General features: G+C 40.8%; 2 protein-coding genes across 5 annotated transcripts in view; one reads left to right on the forward strand and one right to left on the reverse strand.

The window, feature by feature from the left end:
* The window catches only part of LOC131534024 (mas-related G-protein coupled receptor member A5-like), a 115155-nt gene that overhangs the window by 58390 nt on the left and 38846 nt on the right, over nucleotides 1–17919 (forward strand). The gene's annotated exons all lie outside the window — the stretch shown is intronic.
* Nucleotides 1–17919, reverse strand: part of LOC131536026 (protein NLRC3-like) — a 39843-nt gene that overhangs the window by 5856 nt on the left and 16068 nt on the right. For 3 of the 4 annotated variants that reach the window (XM_058768642.1, XM_058768643.1, XM_058768640.1), the window contains 3 exons: nucleotides 13321–15195; nucleotides 11754–11927; nucleotides 10751–10924 (listed from right to left, as the gene is read on the reverse strand). In XM_058768642.1, the coding sequence (XP_058624625.1) occupies nucleotides 10751–10924; nucleotides 11754–11927; nucleotides 13321–15195 (2223 nt within the window). The remainder of the gene's footprint in view (nucleotides 1–10750; nucleotides 10925–11753; nucleotides 11928–13320; nucleotides 15196–17919) is intronic. The other variant, XM_058768641.1, reaches the window with a different exon arrangement.

Below are 17919 nucleotides of genomic sequence, written 5' to 3' on the forward strand. Positions count from 1 at the left end.
TACTGAGGGATAAATTTACAGAAACATAACTCTATGCAAGTGCACAAATGCAGATAGAGTCTTGATCAACATATTGGAAGCATGCCTCTTCTCATAGCATGCCAGAGGCTCCAAGGGACTCCAAGGGCCCTATCATACACCCAGTGCAATGCGGCGCCAGGTGCAACACAAGTGTTTTTTGCTAGTTTCAGCCCAACGCAGCCCGAAGCATCATTTCCACATCCTGCGCCACATTGTTTAAATAGCAAATGCATTTGTGCCCATGGGCGTGCTGGTCTGAAAAGGAGGTGTGTTCAGGCGCATTGTTGGCACATTGCTATCTTGAGGCAACTGAAATAGACTGCACCATTGACCAACTAGAACCTGGTCTAAAGTCAATGGTGCAAGATTTTTTTTTGTTTGTTTGTTATTTAAAGAGCGTGTTAGTAATATGCGCTTATAGGCGGGTCCACAACGCACGTACACTCTGCTTATTACACACACAGGGAGCAGCAGCACACAAACATGCGAAATATTACAAATTAAAGGATTACAATGTAAAAGAATATTATTGTGTAGTCTACATAAATATAAAAATCCCTACATGTCATAATGGATAGCCATTGCATGTATCAGAATTAGGCTACCTATTTGCTTGCGCACAAGCAGCTCTACTTCCTCTCTGGAGACGCGTTCAGTCTTTGCGCTTGCAAACTACGGCGTGTAAATAGCGAATCCGCCATGGCACGAGCACAACTGGCTCTTAAAGGGAATGGGAGACGAGACTCTGATTGGATAATTGCACTTTATGCCCAAAACACACCCATGACTCATTAAGAGAATAGGGACAACCCCTTTAGACCATGCGCTGGGTGCACCGACTGTTTGTCCCATCTTTAAACTAGCAAAAGTGGATTTGGACACGCCCTAAGTGTACCTGAGCCATGCACTTCAGACCATGCTCTTAGATCGTTAAAATAAGGCCCAATGACTACCATTAAAAGTCTTATTTGAATTAATTACTGTTTATTTAAAGTAAAACTAATGTATATTCACTAAGAACTGCAATTATGAAAATAAGACAAAATATCAATTTTAGATTTCCAAACATTCCTTTTCACTCCACTCTAATTGTAATAATCTAGTGAAATTGTGTTTACTTTGAGTTTTGCCCTCGTCTCCTTGTTCTTGGTTTTGCCACAGAAGGCAACCGTGACTTATTAGTGCTGTTAATTGATTAAAAAATGTAATTGCGTTAATCACAGTCATGGACTGTGCTTAACGGCACTCATTTTATTAACACGCGATTAATGCAGTGCGCATTTTCTGCTTGACCCGTGGCCTAACCCGTAGTTGGAGAAATGGAGATACACAGTGTTGCCAACGTAGCGACTTTGCAGACCCCTTTAGCGACCTTTTTTTTTTTCAGAAAGGTGCCTAGCGACAAATCTTTAGGGTTTCCCCAAACCTTCTTTAGTTTCTGAGACTTGCCGGTACTGCTGTGCGAGTACGAGGCCTTCCCTTCCCTTCCCATCCCCGCCTTGCCTCACCTCGTCTCACCCCACCTCTTTATCTCTCTGTGCGTCTCCATTGTTCAGCGAGCGGTGGAGAGGAGCAGTGCTTTCAATTAAAACAGATATTATGTTGCTTCTCTAATTGTACATGCAAGTATAGCCGAAATTACAGCACAGCTATTGGGCCTCATTCATGAAAAACGAGCAGAACGAATTTTTGTGTAAATCGTTCGTAAATCTGTTCTGACGTAAATTTTCGGATTCCTGAAAATGTTCGTATTTTCTTAATGTCAGTTGAAATCTACACCTGCTCCCTACCAGGTGTAAATGGTGCGTAAAATGTTCTGTGCTCTTTTTGGAAAACTGATGACACTGAATTTTGATGTACTGCCATTATAATATTTTACAAGGTCCTATTTGTACAACAACTGAACAACAAGTTAATATTACTGGTTACCAGTGGGGATTTCTTTAAGACTGCAAGGGAAGCTCGGCTTCCCCTATAATGTCAAAAAATGAATGGTCAAATATGTACTATTGTGTTAACATTTTATTGACTAAAAATGCGTTAGAACACGTTCATCTCGAAGACGAGTTCATTCAGAATCAGCTACATATAGCAGGTCGGCTGACTCGATTTCCTTCTCATACATCCCCATAGCGTCACAGTGCATTTCTCCGTTGAAGCCTAGCGTCCATTGACTTCAGTGGGGCTGCTTTGAACAGTTTTTTTGAGTACTTCGAAACTAGACGGTCATTGGATAAATGCTGCGATTATGTCCCGCCCACGGACGCTCAGCATCTCTGGGGGTGAATGGAGGAGTGGGCTGGCCTGGACTCCGGGGCTTCTGCGTGATGATTGGAGGGTCTGTCGAAAGACTGCATCTCCTTTTGATTTTATATATATATATAGTATATATATATACACACTAACTTTTTTTTTCCCTATTCTATCTACTTGTTTTCTAAAAAAAACTAAACAAAATAAAAACACCTTGCTACGTGTACTGTGTTAGGCTAACTGAGACTTGTCATAGCACTTTAGTTGTTTTTGATTGCTTCTATTGTCCTCATTTGTAAGTCGCTTTGGATAAAAGCATCTGCTAAATGACTAAATGTAATAATGTACCACTGCCGCCCAAAGTGTGTATTATACTTGGAATGTATACCTAGCAACTTAAGAATGGAGAGGCGGTTGTAACATCACAAACAACGTGAGTTTCAGCCAGAGCATACATGTTAAGGCACACAGCAGAAATAAACATGACAGCTACTATACAGGTGCTGGTCATATAATTAGAATATCATCAAAAAGTTGATTTATTTCACTAATTCCATTCAAAAAGTGAAACTTGTATATTATATTCATTCATTACACACAGACTGATATATTTCAAATGTTTATTTCTTTTAATTTTGATGATTAGAGCTTACAGCTCATGAAAGTCAAAAATCAGTATCTCAAAATATTAGAATATTTACATTTGAGTTTCAATAAATGACCATCCCTACAGTATAAATTCCGGGTATCCCTTGTTCTTTGAAACCATAATAATGGAGAAGACTGCTGACTTGACAATGATCCAGAAGATGAACATTGACGCCCTCCACAAAGAGGGTAAGTCACAGAAGGTCATTACTGAAAGGTGTGGCTGTTTACAGAGTGCTGTATCAAAGCGTATTAAATGCAAAGTTGACTGGAAGGAACAATTTGGGTAGGAAAAGGTGCACAAGCAACAGGGATGACCGCAAGCTTGAGAATACAGTCAAGCAAAGCTGATTCAAACACTTGTGAGAGCTTCACAAGGAGTGGACTGAAGCTGGAGTCAGTGCATCAAGAGTCACCACGCTCAGACGTCTTCAGGAAAAGGGCTACCAAGCCACTTCTGAAGCAGAGACAATGTCAGAAGCGTCTTACCTGGGCTGTGAAGAGAAAGAACTGTACTTTTGCTCAGTGGTCCAAAGTCCTCTTTTCAGATGAAAGTAAATTTTGCATTTAATTTGGAAATCAAGGTCCCAGAGTCTGGAGGAAGAGTGGAGAGGCACAGAATCCATGTTGCTTGAGGTCCAGTGTGAAGTTTCCACAGTCAGTGATGATTTGGGCTGCCATGTCATCTGCTGGTGTTGGTCCACTGTGTTTTCTGAGGTCCAAGGTCAACACAGCCGTATACCAGGAAGTTTAGAGCACTTCATGCTTCCTGCTGCTGACCAACTTTATGGAGATGCAGATTTCATTTTCCAATAGGACTTGGCACCTGCACACAGTGCCAAAGCAACCAGTATCTGGTTTAAGGACCGTGGTATCCCTATTCTTAATTGGCCAGCAAACTCGCCCGACCTTAACCCCATAGAAAATCTATGGGGTATTGTGAAGAGGAAGATGAGTGACACCAGACCCAACAATGCAGAAGAGCTGAAGGCCACTATCAGAGCAACCTGGGCTCTCATAACACCTGAGCAGTGCCACAGACTGATCGACTCCATGCCACGCCGCATTGCTGCAGTACTTCAGGCAAAAGGAGCCCCAACTAAGTATTGAGTGCTGTACATGCTCATACTTTTCATGTTCATACTTTTCAGTTGGCCAAGATTTCTAAAAATCCTTTCTTTGTATTGGCCTTAAGTAATATTCTAATTTTCTGAGATACTGAATTTGGGATTTTCCTTATTTGTCAGTTATAATCATCAAAATGAAAAGAAATAAAAATTTGAAATATATCAGTCTGTGTGTAATGAATGAATATAATATACAAGTTTCACTTTTTGAATGGAATTAGTGAAATAAATCAACTTTTTGATGATATTCTAATTATATGACCAGCACCTGTAGATTATATAAGATAATAAACACACGATTACGATAGGATATGGTTTGTATGTGATTTTCTTGAGTTGAATGTGTAGATCTGAAATGTTAATTTGTGCAGCGACATGAAAGGCTATAAATAGCATATTTTAACAACAGTAAACGACCAAATTCCACATGTGATCGCAAAAGGAAGTTTTTACAAACACTCGATGGTAGTTTGATGGTAGTAAAAGTGTACTATTAATCTCATAAACAGTATTATGAAGCTTGATGCTAATGTTAGCTCTAATGCACCTGCAAGAACAGGTCCAATTCTTCTTCATAATGCATTTTGTCATAATACTTCATGTAAGGTCGCAAGAAAATATTTTGTTGTATTTATTTAGAAATACTTTTGATAATAGTTGGGTAAATGTATACTGGGACTGAAGCGATGTGGCTTGGTAAACGTTTTATTGCCAGTATAAAGACTGATAATGGCTGAATAAAAACAAAAGAATAATGATAAAATAATAATAAGGATTATGTTCTGTTTCCTTAAACTAGTTTGCCACGCATTTCTTTATTTCAACATATTTACAGGTAAATCCTAGTATTTTAAAATTGTGATTAATCATTAAAAAAATTTAATCGATTGACAGCACTATATATATATATATATATATATATATATACACAGTGGGGCAAAAAAGTATTTAGTCAGCCACCAATTGTGCAAGTTCTCCCACTTAAAAAGATGAGAGAGGCCTGTAATTTTCATCATAGGTATACCTCAACTATGAGAGACAAAATGAGGGGAAAAAATCCAGAAAATCACATTGTAGGATTTTTAAAGAATTTATTTGCAAATTATGATGGAAAATAAGTGTTTGGTCAATAATAAAATTTCATCTCAATACTTTGTTATATACCCTTTGTTGGCAATGACAGAGGTCAAACGTTTTCTGTAAGTCTTCACAAGGTTTTCACACACTGTTGCTGGTATTTTGGTCCATTCCTCCATGCAGATCTCCTCTAGAGCAGTAATGTTTTGGGGCTGTCGCTGGGCAACACGGACTTTCAACTCCCTCCAAAGATTTTCGATGGGGTTGAGATCTGGAGACTGGCTAGGCCACTCCAGGACCTTGAAATGCTTCTTACGAAGCCACTCCTTCGCTGTTCGGCGGTGTGTTTGGGATCATTGTCATGCTGAAAGATCCAGCCATGTTTCATCTTCAATGCCCTTGCTGATGGAAGGAGGTTTTCACTCAAAATCTCATGATACATGGCCCCATTCATTCTTTCATTTACACGGATCAGTCGTCCTGGTCCCTTTGCAGAAAAACAGCCCCAAAGCATGATGTTTCCACCCCTATGCTTCACAGTAGGTATGGTGTTCTTTGGATGCAACTCAGCATTCTTTCTCCTCCAAACACGACAAGTTGAGTTTTTACCAAAAAGTTATATTTTGGTTTCATCTGATTCTACCAATCCTCTTCTGGTTTATCCAAACGCTCTCTAGCAAACTTCAGACGGGCCGGACATGTGCTGGCTTAAGCAGGGGGACACGTCTGGCACTGCAGGATTTGAGTCCCTGGCTGCGCAGTGTGTTACTGATGGTAGCCTTTGTTACTTTGGTCCCAGCTCTCTGCAGGTCATTCACTAGGTCCCCCCGTGTGGTTCTGGGATTTTTGCTCACAGTTCTTTTGACCCCACGGGGTGTGATCTTGCATGGAGCCTCAGATCGAGGGAGATTATCAGTGGTCTTGTATGTCTTCCATTTTCTAATAATTGCTCCCACAGTTGATTTCTTCACACCAAGCTGCTTACCTATTGCAGATTCAGTCTTCCCAGGCTGGTGCAGGTCTACAATTTTGTTTCTGGTGTCCTTTGACAGCTCTTTGGTCTTGGCCATGGTGGAGTTTGGAGTTGGACTGTTTGAGGTTGTGGACAGGTGTCTTTTATACTGATAACGAGTTCAAACAGATGCCATTAATACAGGTAAAGAGTGGAGGACAGAGGAGCCTCTTAAAGAAGACGTTAAAGGTCTGTGAGAGCCAGAAATCTTGCTTGTTTGTAGGTGACCAAATACTTATTTTACTGAGGAATTTGCCAATTAATACTTTAAAAATCCTACAATGTGATTTTCTGGATTTTTTTTCTCATTTTGTCTCTCATAGTTGAGGTATACCTATGACGAAAATTACAGGCCTCTCTCATCTTTTTAAGTGGGAGAACTTGCACAATTGGTGGCTGACTAAATACTTTTTTGCCCCACAGTATATATATATATATATATATATATATATATATATATATATATATATATATATATATATTATTACAAATTAAATATATTTGTTTTATTAAGTCATTTAATTCTTTATTTTATTTTCCTATTATTTATTTGTTTGTTTGTTTGTTTCTTTCTTTATTTATCAGGGCCCGAGCACCGATAGTGCAAGGACCCTATTGGAATTGCTCAGTTTCTTCTTCTCCGCATTTTTCCCAAGATGGCGGCGCGAGTAAATCGCGAGGCTCTGGGTCTCTCCAGATTTTGCAATTTTGCGGTATTTTTCTTACTCATCTCGGGCCTGTTCGTGCAGAACAGTTGTGCCTTTACATCGTACACCCGTTGTGAGCTTTTGGATATCGGTTTGTGAATTTCCGACACTTTTATGGACAATCTTCGACTCCTTCCTGAGATCGCTAGGACACCCGAGGCTATGCACCCTACCCGGCCGAGCGGAAGTGCTCGCAGGCGGCGTCGAGATCGTAAACAAAGGCGGGGGAAGCGCGGAGGACTAAGAGCTAAGCTAAGGCTAACACCACACCGGCTCTCTTTACCCAGCATTTTCCTTGCCAATGTACGGTCGCTAGTGAACAAAATGGAGGAGATTCGACTCAGCATCACAAACAGCAAGAAACTTTTGAACTGTAACGCCCTAATCTTCACGGAAACCTGGTTAAACAGCGGAATACCGGACACCGCTATTGAGCTAGCGGACGCCACACACCGGGCGGATAGAACATTAGATGGCTCCGGTAAGACCAGAGGTGGTGGATTGTGCATTTACATTAACAAAGCTTGGTGCACAAACTCTGCTATTGTTGGGAGTCATTGTTCAGCTAACCTTGAGTTTCTCATGGTTAAATGTAGACCGTTTATCTACCGCGGGAGTTCACTTCCACCATTATAACTGCAGCCTATATTCCCCGGATGCTGATGCCAAGCTTGCTATGAAAGAACTTCACGCAGCCATCAGTAAACAACAGACTGATCACCCGAAGCGGCTTTTATTGTTGCAGGTGACTTTAATCACTCAAACTTAAAGTCAGTGCTACCCAAGTTTCACCAGCATGTTTCCTGTCACACCAGAGGAAACAAAACCTTAGACCATGTTTACACAAACATGGCTGGAGCTTACGTTGCGACACCCCTCCCCCACCTGGGACAGTCAGATCACCTTTCTTTGTTCCTCACCCCCAAATATGCATCCCTCATCAACCGTGTGAAGCCATCAGTGAAGACCATCAAGGTGTGGCCTGCGGGGGCAGATTCCACACTCCAGGAAAGGTTTCTACATACAGACTGGAGTATGTTTGCTTCTCAAGCCACCAGTGGCGCTCACACAGACATTGACTCTTACACCTCCTCTGTATTGGATCATATCAATATCACCATTGACAGTGTTACAACCCAGAAACAGATCACCACATATCCAAATCAGAAGCCTTGGATGAACAAGGAAGTGCGACTCCTGTTGAAGTCACGCAACACTGCCTTCAGATCAGGAGATGCACAAGCCTACAGCACATCCAGAGCAAACCTGAAGAGGGGCATCAAAAAGGCCAAGCACTGCTACAAGCTAAAGATAGAGGGACACTTTTCCAACTCTGACCCTCGACGCATGTGGCAGGGCATTCAGGCCATCAGTGACTACAAACCCACCCACTCCACCCCCGCAGCCACTGATGTCAACTTGCTGAACGAGCTAAATTACTTTTATGCTCGCTTTGAAAGAGACAACAGAGAAACTGCCACCAAGCTCAATCCCTCAGCTGACCACCCACCAATCATACTCTCCTCCACAGATGTCTGCAAGGCACTGAGCCGGATCAGCGCACAAGGCTGCTGGACCAGACAACATCCCTGGTCGTGTTCTCAGGGCATGTGCGGAGCAGCTCGCTGGGGTTTTACAGACATTTTCAACCTGTCTCTTGCCCAAGCAGCCGTACCAACATGCTTTAAATGCACTTCCATTGTGCCAGTGCCAAAACACTCTAGTCCGAGGTGCCCTAATGACTACCGCCCTGTAGCACTCACACCCATCGTCATGAAGTGCTTTGAGCGGTTGGTCCTGGAACACCTAAAAGACTCTCTACCATCCACATTGGACTCACACCAGTTTGCCTACCGTAGCAATAGGAGCACAGAGGATGCAGTTTCCATGGCACTGCACTCTGTGCTCACTCACCTGGACAATAAGAACACTTATGCACGTATGCTGTTTGTTGACTTCAGCTCAGCATTCAACACTGTCATCCCAACCAAGTTAATAGCTAAACTTGGAGACCTGGGCATCAATACCTCAATGTGTAACTGGATTTTGGACTTCCTGACCAACAGACCCCAGAATGTTCGATCAGGATTAACCTGCTCCACATCCATCACACTTAACACTGGTGTACCACAGGGCTGTGTGCTAAGCCCGTTTCTCTACTCCCTCTTCACCTCCGACTGCAAGCCTGTGTATGGATCTAATTCCATTGTCAAGTTTGCAGACGACACCACGGTGATTGGCCTCATCAGTAACAACGATGAGACTGCCTATAGGGAGGAGATCCAGCACCTGGCCACATGGTGCACTGAAAATAACCTGCTCCTCAACACCACCAAAACGAAGGAGCTCATCGTGGACTTCAGGAAGGAGTCAAGAGGCACACACGACACCATCCACATCAATGGAATGGCTGTTGAGCGTGTCTCCAGTTTCAAGTTCCTGGGGATCCACATCTCGGCGGACATGTTGTGGAAAACCAACACCTCCAGCCTGGTCAAGAAGGCTCACCAGCGCCTCTTCTATCTGAGGAGACTGAGGAAGAATCAGCTCTCCTTGGCTATCCTGGTGAACTTCTATCGCTGCGCAATAGAAAGCATCCTGACCAACTGTGTCACAGTATGGTATGGGAGCTGCTTTGTTGCGGAGCGCAAGGCACTGCAGCGGGTGGTGAAAACTGCCCAGCGCATCACAGGGACTCCACTACCTGCCATCGAACACATCCAGAGGAAACGCTGTCTGCATCGAGCTCGCAGCATCCTTAAGGACTCCTCTCACCCAGCCCACAGACTGTTTTCTCTCCTGCCCTCCGGTAGGCGTTTCAGGTGCCTCCGGACCAGGACCAGCAGATTAAAGAACAGTTTCTTCCCCAGAGCTGTCTCTTTACTGAACTTTAACCCCCGTTGATCCACTTCCTCACATATTATTAACTCTTCTCTCCTACCTCACATCTGCCTTATTTGCACTACTGAATGTAAATTTTTATTACAGTAACAACTGTTTACTTTTGTATCTTGCACTACCATACCTAAATTGGACTATGCTCATTTGCACTGCCGACTGTTGTTTACATTATCAATGTTTACATTAACATTTTGCACCGTATGTCTAATTGTAATATGCAATCACTTCCACTGCACTTTTACACCTTGTTTATAGTAATAGTCATCTGTATATATATTATATTGATAGTACATATCACCTGTAAATTCTGTTTATAGTAATAGCCATCTGTATATTTATTCACTATACATATTCACCTGTAAATTCTGTTTATATTAATAACCATCTTTCTATATATATTTATACATATATTCAGTACATATCCTTGTCCTGCACTTATTCAACCATTGTATATACTGCACTTGCTGCTATTGCACTTCTGGTTAGACCTAAACTGCATTTCGTTGCCCTGTACCTGTACTTGTGTAATGACAATAAAGTTGAATCTAATCTAATCTAATTTTTGAGGGCCTAAACATGCTCGAACTCATGAAACTTTGCACACATGCCATAAGTGGTGAAAATGAATTGGGTGTGGCAAAATAGCTTAATAACGGCACCTAAAAAATTTCAACGAAGTGCCCCTCGAGCTATGTTTTACATACATGTACAAAATTCGGTAGACACATGTAACACGCCAATACCTACACAAAAGGCCCCCCGCTACGAAGTCCGAAACCCAACAGGAAGTCTGTTATTTAGAATTTTCTCTGCAAGTTTTGTGCCAGTTTTGCCATTTTGAGGTGTTGTGTTTAAACAAACTCCTCCTAGAGATTTAAACAGATCAACACCAAATTTGGTCAGTGTAATCTAAACCCCTTTGTGACATTAAATCTTGAGTTTTCATTGAAGGGCGTGTCCGTTTATTTTGTTATTGAGTAAAATTCCCTTGCTTCCCCACATACTTGAGTTTGTCCAGTCTGTAGTTTGGATTCTTGAGTTTTTCAGAGAGCAGCTTGACGCCTGATTCTCCTGGGTGATTGTAGCTCAGATCTAACTCTCTCAGGTGTGAGGGGTTTGAAGTCAGAGCTGAAGACACATAACCACAGCCTTCCTCTGTCACCATACAGCCTGACAACCTACATACAAACAGCAACAGTCTTGTGAATAAGGAAAACTTATTTTTATCAGTTATTATTAGCTATTATTGTTGTTTATTAATTAACCATGTGTCAGAGAGTGCTCTTAAAAAGGTAATTACTGTGGCAACAGTGTATTTATAGGAAAGGTTATGCTCCTTAACATGGACTTATTATTTATGGACTTATTATGTGTGCTAATTCAAATCAGAGTTCATGTAAGATTTTGTAACGTGGGCTACAAATAAAAGATCAAAATTATCTGCACTTTATTTGTAATTTATTTAAGCTCTAATTTGCAAGCTTTGACTATGTGTGCCATTCTTCCTAAAATCTTATAATTTAACACAAACATGGTTGACCAAATAACACACAAATATGTATATGCCATTCAATTTAAAAGTTAAAAGCAGAACTCTGAACTGCTGAATTTGCCACTAGGAACATTTAGATCAAGGGTGCCTAATCCTGCTCCTGGCGATCGACTGTCCTGCAAAGTTCAGCTCCAACTCTAATCAAACACACCTGAAGCAAAGGTCTTCAGGATCGCTTGAAAATTAAAGGCACGTGTGTTTGATTAGAGTTGGAGCTGAACTTTGAAGGACAGTTGATTACCAGGAGCAGGATTGGGCACCCCTTGTTTAGATCTTCCTCAATATGTGTATTAAAATTCATCACTTCTTTGCTCTGACCCCGTAAAAATCACCATCAACACTAAATATAGCACTACACCTTGAATTGTAATGTATTGAACATCCAAGTTACTAAAAGTTGAAATATAGAAATGATAGATGTTTATGTTATTAAAAAAAAATACTCTCTTAAATACCTCAGGATCTCCAGCTGACAGATTGGACTCTTCAGTCCAACAGCGAGCAGCTTCACTCCTGAATCCTGCAGGTCATTGTTACTCAGGTCCAGCTCTCTCAGGACAGAGTTTGAGGATTGTAGAGTTGATGATAAATTCTGACTGCACAGAGCATTGATATTACAGCCAGCAAGACTGAAAGAGAACCGAACACACAATAATTAAATTCTTAACCTGATTACACAAGTGATATTTCAATAATATCAAGGTTTTTTTTCTTGTAAAAGAGGTTAATACATTATACAGATGGTACCAGAATAGTCTTTTGCCGCCAAAAGTCATTTGCCGTACCACTGCTGTTTCTATACCAACTGCATTTGCTGTTCGATACGACACAGTGGTGTCATGGTTCAGTACGTTTTCGATGGGGGGGGTAATTGGTTACGTCACAATGTTGGAAACCATGAAGGCGAGCCAATGGATATCACACAAGCAACGCATATTCTCTCAGGGACGACGAGAGACGAACTACACCATAGTGTGCCCGTCCACTACACCACAGGAATATGCGGCATCAGATGCCAAAAGGTCTGTCACCGGAATAACTCTTGCGCAAAGCCTGTTATGTCATTTGGGCTACCTTTTTGAGCGCAGTGGCACTGAGAACATTATATTTCACACACTTTAAGCTTTTTTATTTTCCAAATGTAATATGATTAGTCCAAAGAATTGTTCTGTTTGTAATGCGTACCGAATGGTTCAATACGAATATGTGTATCATTACACCCCTACTATTAATCCATTACTGTTTTCTAAATCTGTACAAACACACTTCTCTGTCATTACTGAACACACTAGCTCCCTTGATATACTTGCCATATATAATAACTCTATTTTCACTGCCCTTATTATTCTTGCCCCCCTTAAATGTACATTTGTACCTTCTACACATAGGTCTCCCTGGTTTATTCCTGCACTATGTGACTTGAAAACTGCTGGTCATCACCTTGAACGACTTTACAGGAAACACAAAATGTTGAGGATCCAGATGCAGCCTTTTATTGAAGGTTAATCCAAAATCATAATCCATATAACAGGCAATTGGTCAAAATAACATGGAGATAATCCAGACAATAAAGCATCAGGGCAAAAAAAGACAGGCAAACAGGAAAATCCAAGACAACAGGCAGAAGATCAAAACCAAGACATGATAAACCAAGATACAAGGGCTCAGATATGCAGTGTAACGTTAAACATTCAAGACTCTGTAATGACTAACAGAATACACCACACTTTACCACACTCTACATGCATAAAAAATAACTCGAAAGGATATTTTATTAATTTGTTCAGTTGTTTTGGTTGAAACATAAGGATGTTTTTATTAATTCATCCCTTTATTAGTAATTTTTAGTAATTTTATTTCCGTTATTTTCATTAAATTGTGGCTACTTATTTGTTTTCTCATTTCAGTTGACTTCCTGCTGTGAAAAGTAAAATACACTCAAGATGTATTAGTTAGCACAATAACAAAAACTGCAATTCAATTCAGAAGTGACTCTTCACTGTAACATGATTAAGCACTTACAGAGCTTTTGTGCAGTTGATCACAGCTGGTACCAGTCTTCTTCTACCTTCATCTGATGTGTTGAATTTCTTGAGGTCCAGCTCATCCAGCACCTCCTCTGACATCTGAAGCATGTAGGCAATTGTTGAGCAGCGAGCAGGAGAGAGTTTTTCCTCTGAGTGTTTGTCTGATTTCACAAACTCCTGAATCTCTCGGGACAGAGTCTGATCTTTCACTTCCAGCAGACAGAGGAACAGATTGATTGATCTTTCAGTGGAGAGTCCATGTCCATTTTTGATCTTCTCTTTAATGTACTGTGTGGTTTCTCTGATGCTCTCTGAGCTGTTCTCTATGTGCGTCAGTAGATCCTGTAGGAGTCTCTGATTGGACTCCAGTGAGATGCCCAGCAGGAACCGCAAGAACAGATCCAGCTGTCCATTTTTGTTCATTACAACCTTATCAGCCACTCTTTTATGGAGATTTTCCAGTGAATCAAAACATGCTTCTGTAGTGCTGTATACGTGGTAGTAAAACACATAGAAAGCAGCGAGAAACTCCTGAACACTCAGATGGATGAAGCTGTAAACTTTCCTCTGATGAATCACAGATTCCTCCTTAAAGATCTCAGTGCAAATCCCAGAATACACTGAGGCGTCAGTGACGTCTATGCCGCTCTCAATCAGGTCCTTCTCATAGAACATCACATTCCCCTTAATCAGCTGTTTGAAAGCTACTTCAGCAAGTTTCACAATCACTTCTCTGTTGAACTGCAGGAGTTTCTCTGGATCTCTCTCTTCATACTTCTGGTTCCTCATGTTGATCTGAATCAGCAGAAAGTGGATGTACATTTCAGTCAGAGTTTGAGGGATTTCTGCACTCAGATCTTCTTTCAGGAGCTTCTGAAGCACAGTGGATGAGATCCAGCAGAAGACAGGGATGTGGCACATAATGTGGAGGCTTCTTGCTCTTCTGATGTGTGAGATGATTATGCTGGCTTGATGCTGGTCACTGATTCTCTTCCTGAAATATTCCTCTTTCTGAGGCTCATTGAATCCCTGAATTTCTGTCAGACGGTTGATGTATTTGGAGGGGATCTGATTGGCTGCTGCTGGTCTGGAGGTGATCCAGATGAGAGCAGAGGGAAGAAGCTCTCCTTTCATGAGGTTTGTCATCAACACACCCAGTGATGAAGTCTCAGTCACATCACAAACCTTATGATCGTCTGAAAACATCAGTGTGATTCTGCTTTCATCCAGACCATCAAAGATGAACACAACTTTACACTCCTCATAAATCTTTGAGTCCAGATCTTGAAGTTCAGGATAAAAGTCCAGCAGAAGTTTGTGAAGACTGTACTGATGATCTCGGATCAAGTTCAGCTCTCGAAATGGAAGCACAAACATGAAATCTACATCCTGATTAGCTTTTCCCTCGGCCCAGTCCAGAATAAACTTCTGCACAGAGACGGTTTTTCCGATTCCAGCAATGCCTTTAGTAAGAACAGTCTTGATCTGGTCTTTCTCCTCACATCCTGGTTCAGGTGAGGCTTTAAAGATATCATTACAGTATATTGGAGTTTCTTGTGAGTGTTGTGTACTGGCTGTTTGCTCCATCTGTAAAACCTCATGTTCTTCATTCACTCCTTCACTCTCTCCCTCTATGATGTAGAGCTGTGTGTAGATCCTGTTCAGGAGGGTTTCATTCTCTTGGAGTTTGTTTCCCTCAAATAATCTCTCATACTTGATCTTTATGCTGGTTTTGTGCTGGTATTTTACTCTCTGCAGGTCTACAGTCTTCAGTGTGTGTGTCTCCAGGACTGCTTCAGTTCTTTCTTGCCTGATGTGGGTCTGATAGTGGGATGTAGAGCATCTGATCAGCTCACATATCTCACTCCTGCTAAAATGAAAAGAAAAAAAAAAGAGCAGCAAATTACTTTTTCAGTTTCTTAAAGACCAGCAGATACATATTGATTAACATATTGGTACTGTTTTGCCACCCCTGTGTAGTACCTATGCTGCAGGGCCGTGCACAGACATTTTGAGGAGCAGTGGCCTAAACCAAAAAAGGGGCACTAATGGGGTGGGTGCTTGTTAATACAAATTATCCAGTTGATACAAATATACACTACCAGTCAAAAGTTTTTGAGCAGTAAGATTTTTAATGTTTTTTAAGAAGTCTCTCACCAAGCCTGCATTTATTTGATCCAAATTACAGCAAAAACAGTAACATTTTGGGTAACACTTTATAATAATTTTCATTAATAAATCATTAACTCTTTCCCTGCCATTGACAAGATATCTCATCAATTAAGAGCCAATGCTTCCCCGCCATTGACGAGTTTTTACAGCAATCCGTGTTCTAGGTGTATTACGGTAAGGAAAGCGCTAGCGCATGTCCTGAATGAGTTACGAGACTTCCGGGTCTTTATGGTGCGAATAGAAGACGATCGGCATAAATGGAAGGATCAGAGAAAATGTAGATCATATATAGATCATATATGTAAATCATGTTTTGACCATTTTGAATCTGATCGGGACAAAGTAGTCAGTGAGAGAGATACCTTTACAGACACAGAAACATCTCTAGTTGTAACCGATAACCTGTCGATCTGAATAGGGGTGTGTGTGTGTTTGTGTGGGCGCAATCTATATATAGATCTATCTATCCATCTATATATATATATACATACAGGTGCATCTCAATAAATTAGAATGTCATGAAAAAGTTCATTTTTTCTTGTAAGTTATTTCAAAAAGTGAAACTTTCATATATTTTAGATTCATTGCATGTAAAGTAAAACATTTCAAAAGTTTTTTTGTTTTAATTTTGATGATTAGAGCTTACAGCTCATTAAAGTCAAAAATCAGTATCTCAAAATATTAGAATATTTACATTTGAGTTTCAATTAATGACCATCCCTACGGTATAAATTCCAGGTATCTCTTGTTCTTTGAAACCACAATAATGGAGAAGACTGATGACTTTTGCAATGATCCAGAAGATGAACATTAATGCCCTCCACAAAGAGGGTAAGTCACAGAAGGTCATTACTGAAAGGTGTGGCTGTTTACAGAGTGCTGTATCAAAGCATATTAAATGCAAAGTTGACTGAAAGGAAGAATTTGGGTAGGAAAAGGTATACAAACAACAGGGATGACCGCAAGCTTGAGAATACTGTCAAGCAAATCTGATTCAAACACTTGTGAAAGCTTCACAAGGAGTGGACTGAAGCTGGAGTCAGTGCATCAAGAGTCACCACGCTCAGACGTCTTCAGGAAAAGGGCTACCAAGCCACTTCTGAGACAACGTCAGAAGCGTCTTACCTGGGCTATGGAGAATAATAACTGGACTGTTGCTCAGTGGTCCAAAGTTCTCTTTTCAGATGAAAGTAAATTTTGCATTTCATTTGGAAATCAAGGTCCCAGAGTCTGGAGGAAGAGTGGAGAGGCACAGAATCCATGTTGCTTGAAGTCTAGTGTGAAGTTTCCACAGTCAGTGATGATTTGGGCTGCCATGTCATCTGCTGGTGTTGGTCCACTGTGTTTTCTGAAGTCCACAGTCAACGCAGCCATCTACCAGGAAATTTTAGAGCACTTCATGCTTCCTTCTGTTGACAAGCTTTATGGAGATGCTGATTTCATTTTCCAGCAGGACTAGGCACCTGCCCACACTGCCAAAGGTACCAAAAGCTGGTTCAGTGACCATGGTGTTACTGTGCTTGACTGGCCAGCAAACTCACCAGACCTGAACCCCATAGAGAATCTATGGGGTATTGTCAAGAGGAAGATGAGAGACACCAGACCCAACAATGCAGATGAGCTGAAGGTCACTGTCAAAGAAACCTGGGATTCCATACCACCTCAGCAGTGCCACAAACTGATCACCTCCATGCCACGCCGCATTGAGGCATTAATTAAAGCAAAAAGAGCCCCTACCAAGTATCGAGTACATATACAGTAAATGAACATACTTAGTTAGCTGTTCTGTCATAAGCGACAAGAGTGAATCATATAATAGATACAAACGGGCTGATAAGGTCAGAGCAGTGTGATGGCCCGCTTGTCCCTAGACACGGTTCTAATAACTTTTACCTGAGAAGATATTGCTGCTTCATTTCGGAAGATTTACTTTTCTCTTCTTTATTCTTCATAACTCAAGAATGTAGCGACGCATACCTGGGGTTACGCCGCAGAAACGGTGCAGTGAAGTAGGCTACATCGGGTTTTAAAGAGACAGCGCTGCTTTTAAAGTAAAACCTGCTGAAGTCTGTCATTGATGCAAATCAAGGAATAAAAGAAAGAGAAATAAAAACTTATTTAAAATATACTATCTTTATGTTGTTTCTACATTAATTTGGAGGTTCAATGTGAAATTATGACAATATAAATATGCGATTAATCATGATTTATTAAAAAAAATGTGTGATTTTTTTTTTAATCGATTGATAGAAAGAACTAAATGTTAACCTTTTATAGATTTTAGATCAATTTAATTTTAAATTTCAATTTAATTTTAATTTTGAATAGCCCTGCTCTAATCCATTACAGGTTTTTACGATTGTTTACACACTAAAATAAAAATTTCCACGCAATTTGCAAAATTCTACTCCAATGAGCAAAA

This window comes from Onychostoma macrolepis, chromosome 03 (genome assembly GCF_012432095.1).
Source record: "Onychostoma macrolepis isolate SWU-2019 chromosome 03, ASM1243209v1, whole genome shotgun sequence".
In the NCBI taxonomy this organism is placed as follows: Eukaryota; Metazoa; Chordata; class Actinopteri; order Cypriniformes; family Cyprinidae; genus Onychostoma; species Onychostoma macrolepis.